Below are 18,701 nucleotides of genomic sequence, written 5' to 3' on the forward strand. Positions count from 1 at the left end.
AGTAACCACTTTAATCTCTCTCTCTCTCTCTCTCTCTCTCTCTCTCTCTCTCTCTCTCTCTCTCTCTCTCTCTCTCTCTCTCTCTCTCTCTCTCTCTCTCTCTCTCTCTCTCTCTCCACACACAAATGTGTGTCTTGTACAATGATTTTTAGATTTCTTCTCTGTAAAACTTGAAAAATAAAGTAAGTTTTTGCTTTGGAAAGGTACTTTTTTTCACTCATTATACAAATAGGCTATGCTTTTAAAGGTACGAACACACCAAATGCGTACCCCGCGTACGATTTATGCGCGTAACGCAGCTAAAATGTTGCTTGACCATTTTGTGTCAAAAATGGTCCTACGCAGCTACGCGCCTACGCTCATACGCGCCTAGATGAGACCGCCCAAAACTTTTTTCCCCCCGCTATTTTTCTTTTGCTGAAACATGGCTGACATCGCCACCATCGCTGCGCTTTATTTGCTGTGGGAGTCCGAGGAGCGTCGCAAACGCAAACGCCGTCGTGTTTGGGTGCACGACATCCTCCGGAGATGGCTACAGCTGGGTGAGTTTCACCACTTGCTCCAAGAACTCCGCCTGGATGACGGCCGGTTTCAGCGGTACTTTCGACTGAGTCGGGCCCAGTTCGATGACCTGCTAGCCCGGGTTGGTGCCAGGATCTCCCGTCAGGACACCAACTACAGGCGCTCCATATCAGCTGCGGAGCGCCTGTCTATCTGTCTCCGGTAAGTTGCGGTTTCATAGCCTAATTACTCTATAACAATCAGCACATTCTGTAGTCAAAAACTATATACATAACGGGGAGAAATTGTTCGGGCGCGTGTTCTGATACGATGCATACATCTATTTCCAATGCACTGTTTATATTTGAGTAGTGACCCATTTATTCAAGCATCGTGCACTATGCTCAACTAAGCACGGGGGAGCATAGGCCATTGTGACATCACAGTCAATATTCATTGGGTTAAATTCAACACAAGTCAAACGAAAGCGTGCTGACAACATGGTGATAAAGCAGTTTGCTTTGCACATCTGTTTCCCCTCTTGCACCTACCTGCTATGCATTTCCTCCTGTCAATGCTCCACCCAGTGTTTCAACAGTGTTTTCATACATTATCTATGGTTTCAACCTAAACACAAATCTTCATATACATGCATGTCACCTGAGTTTTATGTAAACAAAATAAATAAATGCATCATGGCTCCAACATATACATTCTTGAACTCCTTGTCATGCTTTTGAAAGTAAAATAAGCTGATGCAAATCCACTGTAAACACTAGTCAAGACATATACCTGTGCAGTGATATCAGTAAGATAATTGGCCTACATATTTGGTATACAACTAAAATTCTCAATAAGGCTAAAATAAATTATTCATGTGTTGCAGATTCCTGGCTACTGGCGATTCGTTCCGGACGATAGCCACCAGCTTCCGGGTCGGGGCCTCCACCGTGGCTTCCATCGTGTCCGAAGGGGTGACGGCTATATGGGACTGCCTGGTGGAGGAGTTCATGGCTGTGCCCACTACCGAGGACTGGAGGGTGATTGCGCAGCAGTTCGAGGAGCAGTGGAACTTCCCTCTCTGTTGCGGTGCCATCGATGGGAAGCATGTTGTTCTGAAGGCCCCTGCGAACTCCGGTTCGCAGTTCTTCAACTACAGGGGAACATTTTCCATTGTTCTCTTGGCAGTTGTCGACGCAGACAAGTGCTTCCGCATCATCGATGTGGGGGGCTATGGGAGAACCAGTGATGGAGGAATTCTGGCCAACTCTGTGTTTGGTCAGGCCCTCCGAGCTGGCGATCTCAAGCTCCCTGCTGACAGAGTACTGTCAGCGGCTGCGCAGAGAGGACCCCTGCCTCATGTGTTTGTAGCGGACGAGGCCTTTCCGCTACGGACCGACCTCATGAAGCCATTCCCCGGACGCATCCTCCCCCGAGAGCGGCGCGTGTTTAACTACCGACTGTCCCGGGCTCGGTTGGTGGTTGAGAACGCCTTCGGCATCCTCTCCTCCCAGTGGGGGATCTACCGGAGGGTCATCGAGGTCCGTCCTGAGCTGGCGGAGAGATGCGTCAAGGCCACCTGTGTGCTCCACAACCTCCTCCGCAGAACAGCACCAACAGCAGCAGTGAGAGATTGCCTCCCTGTTGGTGTGGTGTTGCCTCTGCCAGGGCTGGGGAGAGTGGCTGCCAACAACGCTGGGAGAGAGGCCATCCGGATCCGCGAGACCTTCACCTCCTACTTCTCTGCAGAAGGGACCGTCTCGTGGCATGACACCATCGTATAGTGCAGTGCACAACAACCCCAAAACGGCTCTTTTAAGAGCCACCCACAGAAAACAAAAGGGATTCCTTCATTATTATTAAATTGTTATTAAAATTGTTCAATTAAGTAGTGTTATTAAAAATGTATATTTGTGTCCATGCATGCTAGATCTTAAAATCATATATTGAGAGAAGAGTTGTGAGAAATATTTTATTTAAAAAATAATTATATAAATAATAAAAAATAACACAAGAACAATATAATATAAACATAACGGAACAATAACAAATGAACAGTTAACAGTGACAGCCTAGTTCTTTCCCTGGAGAGATTGTCACCACCACTAGCTAATAAGCTTAAACAGGTTCCAAATTAAGGGTGAAATTAGAATTGTCAAATATGACCTTACGAATTTGGAATTTAACGTACTCCAGTACTTCAGGTGGCATTCTCTCCAGGGAAGGAACTAGGCCCATGACAAAGTGCTCATTCCCAGAGAGCGGGGTAGGGGTAGGCACAGCATTTTGCCTCTGCAGGGCCTGGAGGATGGCTGTCTGTATATTTGTGTTCCCCTCCGGTACCCTGGCTCTCTTCCTCTTCGTCCCTGTGTGGAAAGTAAAACACCATAATTTGTAAGTTAGTGCAATACTTCACAAGTGAAAAACCTATTGAACATGCATGTGTGTTTGGTTTGAAGTGTTGTAACTTTAACTTATAGTAGTAATTAGGGCTGTCAAATTAAAGCGTTAATTTCGATTAATCAGGGGAGGATCAAGAAGTTACGAGAGAGAGAGAAGGGAGAGAAACAAACGGTAGGCTATACAGCTGTTTATAAACAGGCATTAAAGTGTCGTATAGGTATGCGATTAATTTAGATGAATTAATCACAGAGCCTGTAATTAATTTGATAATTTTTTTAAATTGCTTGACGGCACTAGTAGTAATCCATAAACCGTCTTCTTATCCGTTAAAGCTTAAACGGTTAGCCATAAACATAGTTGAACCCCTGAAATTAATGCTATACATCTTTGTCCTGTACATACCGCTCTGTGGTCTTGGGGCAGGGCCAGCCTCAGGGACAGGTACACAGGAAGGGCCAGCGGCAGGGACAGGGGCAGGAGCAGGAGCAGCATCCTCTGTGTCTGACTCACTGCTGGGCTGGTCTATGTTATTGAGAAAGAAGACTTGTTTTTTTTTGCTTGGATTATATATGCATGATCTATATTACAGCACATTAAAGATAGACAGAATCGTGCCGCACTGTAAACCGTTCCTGTGGCCATAATACAGAAGCTGTACGTGTCTTCACTTGTCAACAAACCTGCTATGTGCGATGGCCCTGCTGCTGCCTCCTCAAGCTCCTCATCTTCTCCTGCCCCTGACAGTGAAGTATCTGGAGCCCCGTCCTCCTCTACCTCCTCTGCCCCCCGAGGTAAGTTGCTGCTGGGCTCCCTCGGGGTGACAAAGGGGTCGAGGAAGGACAGGACCCCAGCGAATTTCCATCTCTTCACTGTCCCTGCCGCTGACCCGCTCTTTTTTCCCTATTTTTCCCTCTTTTTGTGTCTCATGTACCTGTCCCTGAGTGACTTCCACTTCCTGCGACATACGTCCACTGACAAGAACTAGGGCTGGGCGATATGGACCAAAAGTCATATCTCGATATCTTCAAGCAGAATATCGATAGGGGGGGGGGGCGCGCTCCGTGCGCAGATTTTATATCACTATTTCTACCGTTCGGAATTGAATACAGTTTGATGGTTGAATAAACCGTGGACTAGACACTGCCTCCGCCTCGTATTAGAGAACATTATAATATATAACATCACGGCCAAAAGCTTTGTGCGCCTCCGAAATATTATGAACCGTAACGACTGCGTGGGGGGGGGCGGACATGACATGCTATTTTATGTATTCTTCAATATAGGTATTAGTGGGCAACTAACACAGTATTCAAAGATGTTCCCGAAATTCTGCCGTGCAGCCACGGTACCATGTGCTCTGTTTACAGAGGATGTATCGCAACGGCGAGGCGCACATACCCAGATAGCAAGCATACGTTGGCCCTACGTTGGCAAAACGTTGTGCATATCGTTTGCCTGACGGTGTGAGCCAACGCTGGCCCCACGACATTTTGGCCGCTGGCCTAACGTTGGCACACCGTTGGCATAGCGACGTAACCGCGTCATTTCGGCCGTAGGGCCACCGTTTGACCAACGTGCATTATCCCCCGATGGCCACCGTTGGCTTATAGCCAATTGCCAACTTATAATTAAGGTAGCCAAATTGTATTAATTTGCCTTTAACAAATAATTTGAATTTCCTTTTAATTAAACCTAGCAACAAGAGTTTTGAGTTCAAAAACCATTCAAACATCATGGAATTAAACCGGAAAGTGTTAACATTTATTTAATAATAATAATAATAATAAGAAGAATAAATTAATTAAAAATGAATTAAAATCCGAGTCGGTGTGCAGGCGGAAGGCGGGTCACTCCAGGCTGCTGCAGTCGTCGTCACTGTCGCTGCTAGAACTGCTAGTTGTATCATCCAGGATGACCGGTGAAGGACTCGGAGGAGGAAGACTGAACTGCTGGGGACCTGGAATGTAGAAGATCATCGTTAAGCGTACAATTTGGTGACATGGGTAATGTTTGGCTTTCTTGCTTTCTAAATCAAGCTTTTTGTATTAATGCCATTGACTTGAATATTATTCTGTTCAATATCAATGATGAAGCCCTGTGATAGTTTTAGCAGCATTTTCTCTCAACACGTGGCTACTGATTGATGTCAGGGCTCCAGAGTGCGCCTAATTTGGGCGCACATCAGTGTTAATTTTGTCAGCTATTTTAGATTTAGTCTTAGTCTTAGTCTTTTGACGAAAATGCTTAATATATTTAGTCACATTTTAGTCATTGTTTTCCTTTGTAGTTTTAGTCTAGTTTTAGTCCTTACATTTTAGTCAACTTTTAGTCAAAATGTTTTCTCTTTTTAAACTAGTTAAATCAGGCTAACCCTATATAGGCTATATGGACACCTGCTAAGTTGTTCCACTCAAATAGAGTACTAAAGTGAAAACGTTACGTTGTCCTGGCAACCGGATTTTCAGTTCTAAACAACCGAACGAGAGATGGCGTTCTCCATTGCTTCCATGTGTTGTCTCTTTCAAAATTAAAATAAATCAATTTCAAGAGGTGAAAATCACTACCAATTGAAAAATGTCGAGGCGTTCATGTATTCTCCCGGTGGTATTAAAAGGAAAAGTTTGTTAACGTTAGTTTAGTTTAGTTTTTTTTTTTTATATGAAGACAATCTATTCTCAATATTACTTACATCATTGGTAAAGCAAACTCACAAATCAATTCGCAAAAAGATTGTTCCTTTTCTATAAAAGGTTCGTGTGGCATAGGATTTCCCCTTGTTAATTTGGTTTGTGTAGAACCGAAAATCTGTTGCTCTCGAAACGTGACGTCACACTTTAGTACTCTTGTCTGTTCAGCCTTCAAAACGATAGCTGGTAAATTGTGAAAAATGCATTAAACTGTAATCAGAAAACGCGGTTATATGCTATAAACCCTATAGTATCTTGGGTATAAAGGCTGGGACGAATTTCAAAGTCCACCTTATGTTGAAGTATAGACCGTGGCGATTCCCATTGAAACGAATGGCGGTGATTTTCTTCAAAACGAGAGCCGGTAAATTGTGAAAAATGAATTAAACTGTAATCAGACAACGCGGTTATATGCTATAGACCCTAGTATCTGTGGAATAAAATCTGGGAAGAATTTCGAATCATGTACAATGCATAACGTTAGCTCATAGCTGAGTGGACCATACCTCCCGTTGCCAAGTCGTAGCGAAGGTCCGTCCTATTTACTGGAGGAGTGAACAGTTGCATAAGAACCTTACGGGAGTGTACTGATTGGAAAATATCGTGCATTTTGAATATCCAAATAGCACACCAATAACATTTTCGTCCTGTCTCGTCTCGTCAACGAAAACAAAATGACATTTCGTCATCGTTTTTATTATCACAGATCTATTTTTAGCTCGTCAACGTCTCGTCTTAGTCACGGAAAAAAGGTCGTTGACGAACATTTTTCGTCATATTTTTCGTTAACGAAATTAACACTGGCGCACATGCGCCTAGAATTCGGGGTAGTGCTGTGGTAGAAATTAATGAGTATATTCTATGGTAACCCATGATTATTATTATGGCTTATATATATATAATGGTAGAAGACACATGATACTTGCAGAGCCTGGATTCAGAACAGATGGTGGGACACAGAAATGAGCAGAAAGCTATGGGGTTAAGCTATGTTGACCTCAGCCTTCAGCCCTATGATTATTTTGACTACGGGGTTAATGTATGCTGGCCTCAGACTGGTGTCCAAAATCACTTTTGTTGATAATATTCTGAGACTGATAATTGATGAAGATTGATGTGGGCGGAAACCCCCATTGGACAAAGGGATTCTTGTATGAATGTGTGTATAAAGAAGAAGCTGGAATCGATGTTTGAGCAGTGACTCTATAGACCTACTCAGGCTGTTATCGTTGTTGTTTTTCTTCACGATAGTCTTTTTTCAATTCTTGCTCTGGACCCCTCGATTTCTTTTACACTCTCTCTCTTAAATTAGTCTAAGTGTTTTAAATCTCGATTAATCTTCGACATATTGGCGTCGCGACCAGGAGGAAATAGGGACTCGCCAGCTGCCGGGCCAGAGGACGGGACGCGAACGGATCATACGACCAGAGCTCAAGGGTAAGTTGTCTTGCCATATATAGGATAGAGTCGTTTGATCTGTTCTTGCCCCGTCTGAACGCCGAGCAGCAGGTAAAGTGTCTCTTCGATCAAACGAACCAAAATTATAGATAAATGAGCGAGTGAGAGATACGGGGGCTCCGGGAGAGATTGACGTGCGCGCGCACATAGGCCATTCGCGCTCTGTGGTTCTAAAATGACCAAGACGCTGTGTGGCTCCCTATTTTGATACGAGTTGTTGTTATTTGGAGTTTTGAGGTTTTGGTCAAATAGACCTATTATAAAGTCCTGTGGCTGTATTCTAGAGGATCGAATTAGTGGGAAAGTTCCAATAGGACAGTACAGGTCCGCAGGTCGATTGAAGTACCTGTTGGATGTCTGAGAGTATCCCAGAGAGCTGGGTTGAAATTCATTGCCGTATCCCAGAGAGCTGGGTTGGAATTCATTGCCGTCGATTAATTCATTTTTATTTTAGAGAGGTTTGCTTGGGATGTCGACTGGTGAATTTCTAGTTCCGATGTTGGCATTTTTTGAGAAAGCAGACTCTCGCGCTTTTGAATAGATACGTTTCTTGATTGGAGTACCGTTTGAGTTGGTATTTTGAGGAGTCTCTTGTTTGTTCGTGATCTGGTCGAGTGTTTGTGTTCAGCCATTATTTTGAAGGAATAGGCTAGTTGTTTGAAGCATCGTTTGAATGAGTTTAATGCCCTAAACGTGATTCAATTGAGCTGCAGATATTTGATCTGGAGGTGGGGCCCATCTTTGATTCTGATCTTGGTGCTTTGTGGCAATGGTTCTTGTTTGAAATTCTGGTTGATTCATTATTCATCCGACTGTTCATGAGTTAACCAAAAGGCCAGTTTCTACACTCGGTCAACCTTTTATTTGTAATCAATTACAAACAATTCGGACATTTTTCAATATAAGATAAAGAAATTGTATGAACCGGCTTATTGTCTGTATTTAAGTCATGTTAGGATTAAGTTACCTCGGAGGTTTTTACGACCCGGTTCATTTTTTTTGTTGTTGATTCTGTCATAAATAAATTAGGCGGACAGAGAATAGTTAATTTGTTTAAAGTAGTTGATAATCATAAATAAATTAGACGGATAGAGAATAGTTAATTTGTTGAAGTACTGAATAAATGTGTAAATCTTCTTTGACTTAAACATCATCGCGCTGACTCTAACTGCACGTACACGAGCAAACACACAGGGGACGAGCAGGAGCCTGCAGGCCGGGGTAAAAAATAACAGTGAAGGGTGGGGGCCACATTCCAACCTTCGGGAGGGAGACGAGCGCTTGGGAAGAGTTCACATTTGTAGCTTAGAGATAGTAAAGTATAGAAAATAACTAGTAGAATAAACTCAAATAAATTTTATTAATAAATAGTGTACTTCAGAATAGATAAATAAAGTAATAATTAAAAATGGCACCAACAGCGGTAGAGTTTTTGAGTAGAGACCGTCTATTGCTCAAAGGTGAGATGAAAAAGATCTCTGAGAATTGGGAAGAAAGGACAGAAGCAGCAGGTACTATATGGCCCATGGGAGAGACTTTTGATCCAATAATGTATCGGGACATGGAGGTAGTGATAAGGAATTACATAGATAACAGAAGTGGAAAAACGGCCTTAGCAAAGAGGGACAGGGAAAAGTTAGTTCTAGCTTTGTTCCTAGAGGAAGGAGAGAGATGGCGAACATTATAGAGAGTGGCGGGAGAAATAATAGCTAATAACAAGGCTCAACCATTGCCTCTGAAGGTTGAGCCACCGCTGCACAAACTAGTATCATTGTACCCATTGCTAAAAGACAACGTAGAATCTAAAGGGGAAGTCACACTAGATGAAGGAGATAATAAATGTAACACACAGGGAAGGAGGGGCGCACCCATACACATGGACTGTTATGAGGGGATCAGGAAAGCAAGGGAAGAGTGTAACAATACTGACATTAATTCTAGTGAGAGTAAAAATTAGGACGAAGATGGGGCAAGTGGTGTTGAGCACAGTAATGAAGATGTGAAAGATGGCAATGAGCAGGTTTGCGAGGGGCCTTCTCCGGGAAAGAAAAGGAGAGGAAAGAGATCAGTAAAGAGAACGAAGGCTCAGAGGAGGCAGAAAAAAAGGAGTGATAGAGATGGGGAAGGGAGTTTCCGTGCGTTTCAAGGGCCAGAGGAGCCTTGCTGTAGTGCAGCATTATGGGACTCCCTGGCACTCGAAACACAGGGGAGACCAAGGAGATCACAGAGAGAAGAAAAAGCACCCGAAACTTCTCCGGGAAATTATCCTACTCTAGTCAACGGACAACAGGTCCATTATCAACCGTGGGGTTCACAGGACTTGGAGGGAGTCATTTCTAAACTCCCTAACATAATTAACGGGGCGTCTAAATGGATTAGAACATTTGAGGAGCTCACAGTGGGAAAGCTAATTGCAGTAGGGGACCTGAAAGCTCCGTTGGCAAGAGTATTGGGGTTATCCAAGATGGAGTTTGTACTGAGGAATGGAGGGTTGAATATACTGGATGGAAAGTATGATGAGACTACACTTGATCATTACAGAGGGGCGTTGTGGGCCACACTCAGGAGGGAGTTCCCGGTCCGCATGGATCCTAAAAACATGAGAGGTCTCCCCATTGGTGACACAGAGAACCCTGCATCCTACCTGCAGGCCCAAGTAGACAGATGGCGCATGGAGACGGATGAGGATCCTGAGAGCCATCCGGTGTTCTCTGTCATGTTTAGAAACTCTGTGATAGAGACACTTCCCAGCCAAATCAAAGCCAAGCTAGAGGATGTGGTTGGACTGTCTACATCAGGATCTAATAGAGATTTTAATGACCATTTAGTTCATGCAGTGGATGAATATCGTCAGAATAAACAAAGAATACAGGAACAAAGCAAAGAGGTCTTGAGGAAGCTATATCAGCTTCAGCTGGAAGATCTCACAAGGAAGGAAAGAGATAAGAAGAGACAGGCAGGTGTTTTAGAACCAGCTGCTGTACTATCGCAAGCCGCCCAGCAGGGCGCACTTCAAAACCAATATCCACGATTGGCATTTTCTCTCCCAGTACAACAGCCTCAGAGCCAACTGTCACCTACTCTACCTGTTACACATGTACACATCCATAATTATGGGGACCCCACAAATAGACAGAATCAGTACAAGGGGCCCCAAGGACAGTTTAGAAACAATCAACAACCAGGATCCCAAGGACAACGCAGAGGTCCTTTAATATGTTTTGGGTGCAACCAGGAAGGAAGGATTGTTTAACTAACCCTTTTCCACCACAGCAAACACAGGGTAACAGCGACCAGGGACAGGCAGGTCCCTTTATGGGTCAGGGATACTAGGGGTGCCCAGAGAATCCACAGGGGGAGGGTCAGCTTGTAGCAATCACAAAACAAGCTGATGAGGAACCAATACTGCAGGTTCTGATAAATTATAGAGGCACGCCAATGATGGCCCACACTGGAGCCACTTACACTTGCGTAGGTCCAAATTATGCCTCTCACCTCCCCATGGCAGGAAAATTCACCAAAACTTTAGGATTCTCGGAACACACGCAGTTAATACCTCCAAGGATGAGAATCGGTGAATTCTTATTTTAAGTTGTATATGTGAGTGAGTGACTGACTGACTGACTGACTGACTGACTGACTGACTGACTGACTGACTGACTGACTGACTGACTGACTGACTGACTGACTGACTGACTGACTGACTGACTGACTGACTGACTGACTGACTGACTGACTGACTGACTGAGTGAGTGAGTGAGTGAGTGAGTGAGTGAGAAAGAGTTAGCATTGAGTTAAGTTAGAGGGGACAGATGAAGTGATTTGTGAAGAGTGAGACAGAGAAGAGGAAGAGTGTGTGGATTGGCAACGAGAAGTGGCGATGAGATTGGAGAAGGCTTTCCGGTTAGAATTTTCTTTGGGGAGATTCATATCTTTCGATGGCCTTTTAAGATTAATAAATCTAGTTTTGGAGAGTGTCCAAAAAACGAATAAACCAGAAAGGAAAGGAAAGGATTACTGAAAGTGAAAATGGTTATGGAGATTTGTGAAAGCAAAGGAAGTAGATAAAGAGAGGTAAAGAGAGTTAGAGAGAAGGAACGTAAGTAAGGAAAAACCCGCAGGTGGGGGCTGGACAGAGAGACAACAGAGAGAAAGAGATTGAATTTGCATTGTGCCTAATAGATTATTTGTGCGTTTGGATGTACTCTGTAATTGGTTCCTGTATGTAACCCATGTCCACTGTTTTAGAAAAAACCTAGAACCACCGCTGGGATTGGTGATTCTGTGGTTCTTGGAGACTCTCCAACGCGTCGGGACACCATGTGGTATATATCATTACATCTTGGTACACAGAGCACTGGTGAGACAACGGGTTGGATCAGAGAGAGAAGGTGTTTGGAGAAGGGAGAGGAATGTATAGAAAGCAAAAAGGGCGGATGTGGACTGACCCGGAGGTAATAAATCTGCGGAGAGGTGGCTGGGGTCGGTTTAGCTCAGGATATAGAGAAGTTGTCTAGTAACCGAAGGGTTGCTGGTTCGATCCCCATCTCTCCTAGCTGAGTGTTGATGTGTCCCTGAGCAAGTTACATGGTGATTACAGGATTTAGGAATAATTATTTAGACTCCAAAACATGAGCAATTAGCGTTAAAAAATTGTCTGCACACCACACTCCACAGGGGTCAATGGGTTCAATGGCGCCAGGGTAAAGTGACTCATCAAAAGAGGAGCGGACCCAACCCATGGACTCTGCGTGGATAGGTGGATGTTATTTTGGTGCTTGGACCTGACGAGGTCTAGGTGCCAGGATAACAACACAAATAAAATATTTCCTTTAGAAATTATGTTAAGTAATAGACAAATTTATTAAAAGTGATCTTATAATTTAGAAAAAACAATCTGCAATACTTAAAAAATTAGACCAAATTTCTAATTTAGGTTATCCACAATGACATGTCATTCAAAATAAATAAGTAAAATAAAATAAGAAAGGATGCGTATGTGAGCCTGTTCTCGTGTGTGTGTCACGGCTGCCGAGGTAGGGGAGAATCCTCTCCTACTCAGAGTGATGGAATACACAAGGGGATAACCAAGCACACTTCAGATAAAACAATATGGTTAATTAGTAAATAGAAACAATGTATCAATTCAGTGTTGAATAAACTAGTTAAGATCAACATAGAGGGTTTGGATTTGGTATAGTAGTGAATCAAAATATGGAAAACACTAAATGCAAGCAATAGGTAGAATAAAAGGTTAAATTAGGTCGTCCAATTTAAATAGATAGTGAAGGGCAATCGGGTAGGATTATGAAGAGAATTGTGATTTTGAGTAGCCATTAAAAGAGAAGTGAGTCGCCCAATATTGAAAATGCAAGTTTTAATATTGTGATTTTTGTTTTCTTTCACATCTCCCTGGTAAAGGACAATAGGTGGAATTGACGCCACATCTGCTGGGAAGGAGTCATACATGCTATGTTGTCAAATTGGATTCGGAAGTAGTGGGTTTACCTTCAAATGCGACTAATGCTGCTGCAACACTTTAATAATTTTAACTCTGATAAATTATCTTTTGTTTTATAGTCGCCCTGATGTGTATTCATTACGCACACATATGGCTGCATAAGGCAGATGCGGCTGAATACTCTAGTATGCATTCTGTAGTACGGAAGTCGTTTCCGAATGCATACTACCGCCAAAGTGAACCACGGACCACACTACGCTATCCCACAATGCAACCGGAGTCTGGTAACAAACGAAGAAGAGATGGCTGACCCGACACCACCAACAGCGGCTTTTTATTTGTGTGTGTGTGTGTGTGTGTGTGTGTGTGTGTGTGTGTGTGTGTGTGTGTGTGTGTGTGTGTGTGTTACGGCCTCCACATAACTGAATAAGATACCCAGTGGCTCGAATTGGAGACCCCAACATAAAGGAAGGACACCATGAAATAAGATGTTTTAACAGGTTTTATTAACCAAATGAAACCATAGCTGAAATGCAGAATGAATACTTTACCAAATAAAGAAGACTGCAAACCAAAAGGGACCTGGGGATGCCGGACAAACTCAGCAAAATGGAGGGGGGACCAGGCCACCCCCTATAGGGACGTCGAGGCTGACCCCCCTCCCTGCCTGACCAAACCAAATCATAAACTAAGAACTAAACGGAAAAGTAGGATCCCCAGGCCTAGATCAAAGATTACAGAAAGGAAAGGCTATTTAACAACTCGCACTGTGGGACAAAGGTGTGTCGGGTCTGTGTGCCAGCCTGATGAGATAGAAAAGACATGGGGTTTAGGCACAGCACAGTGAATGTCTGAGTGAGTGAGTCATGGCCACACGCAACACCCCCACCCTATGATGGCTAATGCCGGGAGTGCAACGCGAGGTCATTCACTCATCAGAAAAAGAGCGTGACAATGTGTCGGCCAGGACATTATCCTTTCCACGGACATACCTGACCTCCACATTGAAATACTGCAAGAATATTGACCACCTCATTAACCTTCGGTTTGTGTTCCGCATCTGGTTCAGAAATACAAGAGGGTTATGATCTGTATATATGATCGTAGGTTCCCTAGAAGAGCCTACATAAACCTCGAAATGCTTTAGGGCCAAAATAAGCGCAAGCGCTTCCTTCTCAACTGTGGAATACACACGTTGATGCCGATTTTAATTTTTTCGAGTAATACGAGACCGGATGCTCAATCCCATCATCCCCATCTTGAAGTAGGACCGCACCCGCCCCCGCATCACTCGCATCCACAGCGAGTTTGAATGGCCGCTCGAACGCAGGTGCAGCAAGAACTGGAGCATTTGTTAACAATGCTTTTATGCCATCAAAAGAATGCTGACAGTTCGGAGACCATTTGTACCGTACTTTTGGGCTCAACAGGTCGGTTAATGGGGCTGCGATAGCAGAAAAGTTCTTGCAGAAACTTCTATAGTATCCTGCCATCCCCAAAAACCGCATTAGACCACGGCGAGTGACAGGAGGAGGAAACGAGAGGATTGCTTCTACTTTAGAATGGACAGGCTTAACTTGACCCCGACCCACAATTTTGCCGAGGTATGTCACTGTTACGGCTGCGGATTGACGCCCCGCCCTCATGGTTGCAATCCTCAGTTGCTAATGATCATGTGTTTGCCCCGCGTGTGATTGGCTGTGAATTATGTTAATTTGAATGTGCCTTTCCCCGGACGTGATTGGCTGCCGCACCGGAGGGCCGAGGATCCGGGAGGATAAAGAACAGCCGAGCTCAACATTCAAGGCGGCTGGCCTCGGAGATGCAGTTTGCCACGTTGGGTCTTGGAACGAGCGTTGTTTGATTGAGGCTCTAGTTGATTGAGGTTCTAGTTTACTACACGGGGACTGGGCCAGAGTTTTGTTTAGGGGTTATCGTACACTGACTTGCAGCTATAATTTGTTATACACACTAGACGCAGGGATGCTGTTCCACCCTTGTATTTTGGGAGCTACTTCTTGGTTGTATTCGTTTCTTTGATTTGGACAGCACCCAATGGTCCTTTTCCTTTTGTACTTTTGCCTCCTACGTTTGTTAAGTTGATTATCACTGTCTCCGGGCTAAATAAACGCTTTCAGTTAAACCAACTACACCTGGTTTTATGTTGCCACCCCTTCCCCTAGCGGGGGACGTAACAGTCACTGTAGCCTGCCCAAACTCACATTTGGCAAGATTAAGAGTGAGATTGGCCTCACTCAATCTGCCAAACACTGCACGAAGCTGTTGAATGTGTTCCTCCCATGTTTTGGAATAAACAACAATGTCGTCCAAATAAGCTTCGCAGCCCGATAAACCCGACAGAACCGTGTTGACTAAACGCTGGAACGTTGCTGGAGCGTTTCGGACTCCAAATGGCATTACGGTGTACTCTAGGAAAGCGTCAGAGGTCACAAAGGCAGATATAACTTGAGCCCTAGGCGTTAACGGCACCTGCCAATAACCCTTTAGTAGGTCGAGTTTTGTGACATATTCGGCACAGCCAACATTATCAACACAGTCATCTATTCTAGGCAGAGGATAGCAGTCAGGTTTTGTGACCCCGTTCACTTTACGATAATCGGTGCAAAACCGATCCGAGCCGTCAGATTTTGTAGCCAAAAGACAAGGTGAACTCCAAGCACTTGTGCTAGGCACAGCTATGCCATTTTCCAACATGTAGTTCACCTGTTTTCGGAGACGAAGCCTTTTCTCAGGGTTAACGCGATAGGCGTGCTGTTTGATTGGCGGAGAATTATCAACATCAATGTCATGCTGCAACACATGCGTGCGAGTCGGCACATCTGAAAAAAGAGTTAAATTAGAGCCAATTAAACCGATCACATCCTCACGCTGAGACTGAACCAAATTTGGAAGACAACAATGAAGATTAGAAAGCATTTCCGAATTTTTCAGTCGCCCATGAATTACATCACTGGATAGCCCTACAATATCCTCTTGGTCATCCTGAGATTCAGGGGGAGGAACACTGGCATTGCTAGACAGCGCCAGAGTTACCTTGTCACCATCAGCAATTCCCACACTGGACAGCTCCGGTGCCACACTGACCTCTGGACCATCAGAAGGGGTGGAAAACAGACTGAGACTCCCTGTCAAAGTAAGGCTTCAACATATTAACATGGCACAGCCTACTACGCCGTCGACGTTCAGGGGTGTCGATGATGTAGTCTCGATCACCCACCTTCTTTTTGACTAGGTAAGGGCCGCTATAACGCGCCTGCAGAGAAGAGCCAGGAATAGGCAATAGAACCAGCACTTTATCACCGGGACGAAAACTCCTGCTTCTTGCACCCTTGTCAAACCATCTCTTCATTTTGCCCTGTGCAACGGTCATGTTTTGTTTTGCCAATTCACAAGCGCGGTGAAGTTTGAAACGGAACTTTGACACATAGTCGAGCAGATTTTGAGGTTTGCTATCCCCCAGCCACTTCTCCTGCAAGAGTCTTAGGGGCCCCCTCACAGTGTGTGCAAACACCAGCTCGGCGGGACTAAAGCCGAGGGATTCCTGTACCACCTCACGAGCGGCAAAGAGGAGGAGATGGACGCCCTCGTCCCAGTCCCTGTCAGACTCAAGGCAGTAGGTGCGTAACATAGACTTCAATGTCCTATGGAAACGCTCGATGGCTCCCTGACTCTCCGGGTGATAAGCGCTCGAATACAAATGAGTGATGTTAAGCTGTCTCATAACTTGTGCAAAAACACGCAACATAAAATTAGTTCCCTGGTCGGACTGTACAATTTTGGGAAGGCCGAACACAGAGAAGAACTTGACCAAGGCTTTAACAACAGCTGGAGCTGTAATAGAACTCAAAGGAATGGCCTCTGGGAAGCGTGTCGCTGTACACATTATAGTTAACAAGTACTTGTTACCACTCTTGGTGCGATTGAAAGGCCCAACACAGTCAATTTGCACACGCTCGAACGGCTCACCAATAACAGGAATTGGATAAAGTGGATATGGAGGGATGGCTTGAGTTTTAGCAACCTGGCAAACATGACAAGTTTTACAATGGTGACGCACGTCACCTTTTAGCCCTGGCCAGAAAAAGTACCGCAAGACACGATCAAAAGTCTTATTAATTCCTAGGTGACCAGAAAGTGGATTATCATGTGCTAGTTTCAAAATCTCACTCCGATATGTTCGAGGAATAACGATCTGTTCCACCACCCCCCAACTATCATCGCCACATAACTTTGGAGGCGTCCACCTACGCATGAGCACGTTACCTTTTAGGAAAAACCCTGTTGACATGTCATCTAACGCCTCTCCTGAAATCACACATTCAAAGAGAGGAGCTAGTGATGCGTCCCGCTTTTGATCGGCAACTAGCTGCTCACGTGACATGCAAACCTTTGCGTCAAGTTGAGGCAAAACAGAACGGGCAGGGACCTCTGGAGAGGCGGTTGGGGAAACTGAACAGTCAACCAGAAAACTGTCGGACAGTTCCACCTCAGCCTCCAATTTTTGACGCTCGGCCATTGCCCGCGTCACGGCACAGACAGAAAACACTTTGGGAAATTTCAGTGCCAATTCGTCAGAGTTCGCTGGCAGAGGAACAGCCTCTGGATTAATGAGCATTTTACCACCAGCCAAATCATTGCCCAAGAGCAGAGTCGCCCCCTCGATTGGGAGTTGCGCACAGACCCCCACCTTAACGCACCCCTTGATCAAATCTGACTCAAGATAGATGTTATGAAGCGGCAGGCCCACATATCGCATATCAAACCCTCTAACGAGCACATCTGATTCAACAGCAGACTTATCTGAAAACGGCAACACATGCTCCAAGATTACGGATTGGTTGGACGCAGTGTCCCTGATGATATTAACTGGTACCTTATGGCGCATTTCCACTGCAGGGTGCGGAACGGATCGGATCGCAAAGGTGCGGGTCGGATCACGTTTCCACCGCCAAAAGTGGGCGTGACCCGGACTTTGCCGTACCCGTTCCGACCCCATTCTAGGGACTCCTCCGTTGCGGTACCCAAAACGAGACCAGACGCCTGAAAGGGTACCCTGGAATTCTAGCTACACCCCCCCTCCGTTGATTGGTCGACAGAATCGTCACTTCCGGGTGACGCGGGGATAAAAACAAACAAACAGTAGCCTCGAGGTATTATTCTTTACAATTAACATGTCGCGTAAAAAGCTTGCTTGGGCGAACAAGGAGGTGGAGACGTTCGTCTGCATTCTTGCGGAGGAAGACATTGTTTACGATGTTTACGTAGCTGCCGCGGCGATTGACATCCGGCCTACCACCAAGGGTACTGTCGGCAGTGGAAACGCGACCTCGGAACTGAGCTGGGCTATACTGCCCCCTCCCTACCGCCCCTTTGCGATCCGATCCGTTCCGCACCCTGCAGTGGAAATGCGGCATTAGAGTCCCCCTCTGTCAAAGAGACAAAACCCTTCATTAAAAAGGGCTGGAATTCAGGGTCAGGAGTGCGCACCGGCTCTGTTGAAGCTGAAATCAAAGACTCACTTTTAATTAACACAACAGATTTCGGTGGTTGAGACTTGTTCTTAAGCGTAAAGCATTTGTTAATGGTGTGACCTATTTTCTTACAATAACTGCAAGTTGGCCTCTCCTTCACACCCTCCACCCTGTCTGACTTTTCAAGCTTCTCTTCACCCTTGTTGGGAAAAATAACTTGCTGAGTACATCACATGTACATTATAAATATAGCTAACTCCTACCCTAGCCTGATGAGCACATCACATGGACACATTATAATATAGTCAACTCTTGCTCTAACCCAACAACACAAACATGATAATATATAGTCAGGTCAAGGCCGGAGCTGAAGGCCCCATCTCCCAGGCAGGCAGATGGTGGACACTCAGACAATGCACCAGTATCATCTCCAGAACGGGAGAGCCACATTAATTTATCACACAGGAGACATTTTGAGAGCTCTTCCCCGTTAGGAGGAACCAAGAGATACCTCTGCCCACACCAGGGGCCTGAGAGCCACATTAAATTATCACACACGAGACATTTCAGGGGGGCACTCCCCGTTTTAATTTATCACACCGGAGACACGAGGAACTCTCCCCGTTACGAAGCTCTCTCAGGGCCTGGGAGCCAAAACACACAGAACCGCACACACCTCAAGCGCACACACCTCATCGA

The 18,701-nt window shown here is 45.0% G+C and overlaps 1 protein-coding gene across 1 annotated transcript; it reads left to right on the forward strand.

The window, feature by feature from the left end:
* Positions 1–242: 242 nt before the first annotated feature.
* LOC132445691 (uncharacterized) lies at positions 243–2,385 on the forward strand. Its single transcript, XM_060035805.1, has 2 exons — positions 243–723; positions 1,388–2,385. The coding sequence occupies exons 1-2, from the start codon at positions 425–427 to the stop codon at positions 2,283–2,285; spliced, it is 1,197 nt and encodes a 398-aa protein (XP_059891788.1). The 5' UTR covers positions 243–424; the 3' UTR covers positions 2,286–2,385.
* Positions 2,386–18,701: the final 16,316 nt, after the last annotated feature.

Source organism: Gadus macrocephalus, chromosome 17 (assembly GCF_031168955.1).
Source record: "Gadus macrocephalus chromosome 17, ASM3116895v1".
NCBI classification, from domain to species: Eukaryota; Metazoa; Chordata; class Actinopteri; order Gadiformes; family Gadidae; genus Gadus; species Gadus macrocephalus.

What these genes read in the sequence shown, in the direction of transcription:
- LOC132445691 (XM_060035805.1), top strand. Translation starts at nt 425, where the DNA reads ATGGCTGACATCGCCACCATCGCTGCGCTTTATTTGCTGTGGGAGTCC. An exon ending in CGCCTGTCTATCTGTCTCCG is followed by an intron (nt 724 to 1,387) that starts GTAAGTTGCGGT and finishes CATGTGTTGCAG; the next exon opens with ATTCCTGGCTACTGGCGATT.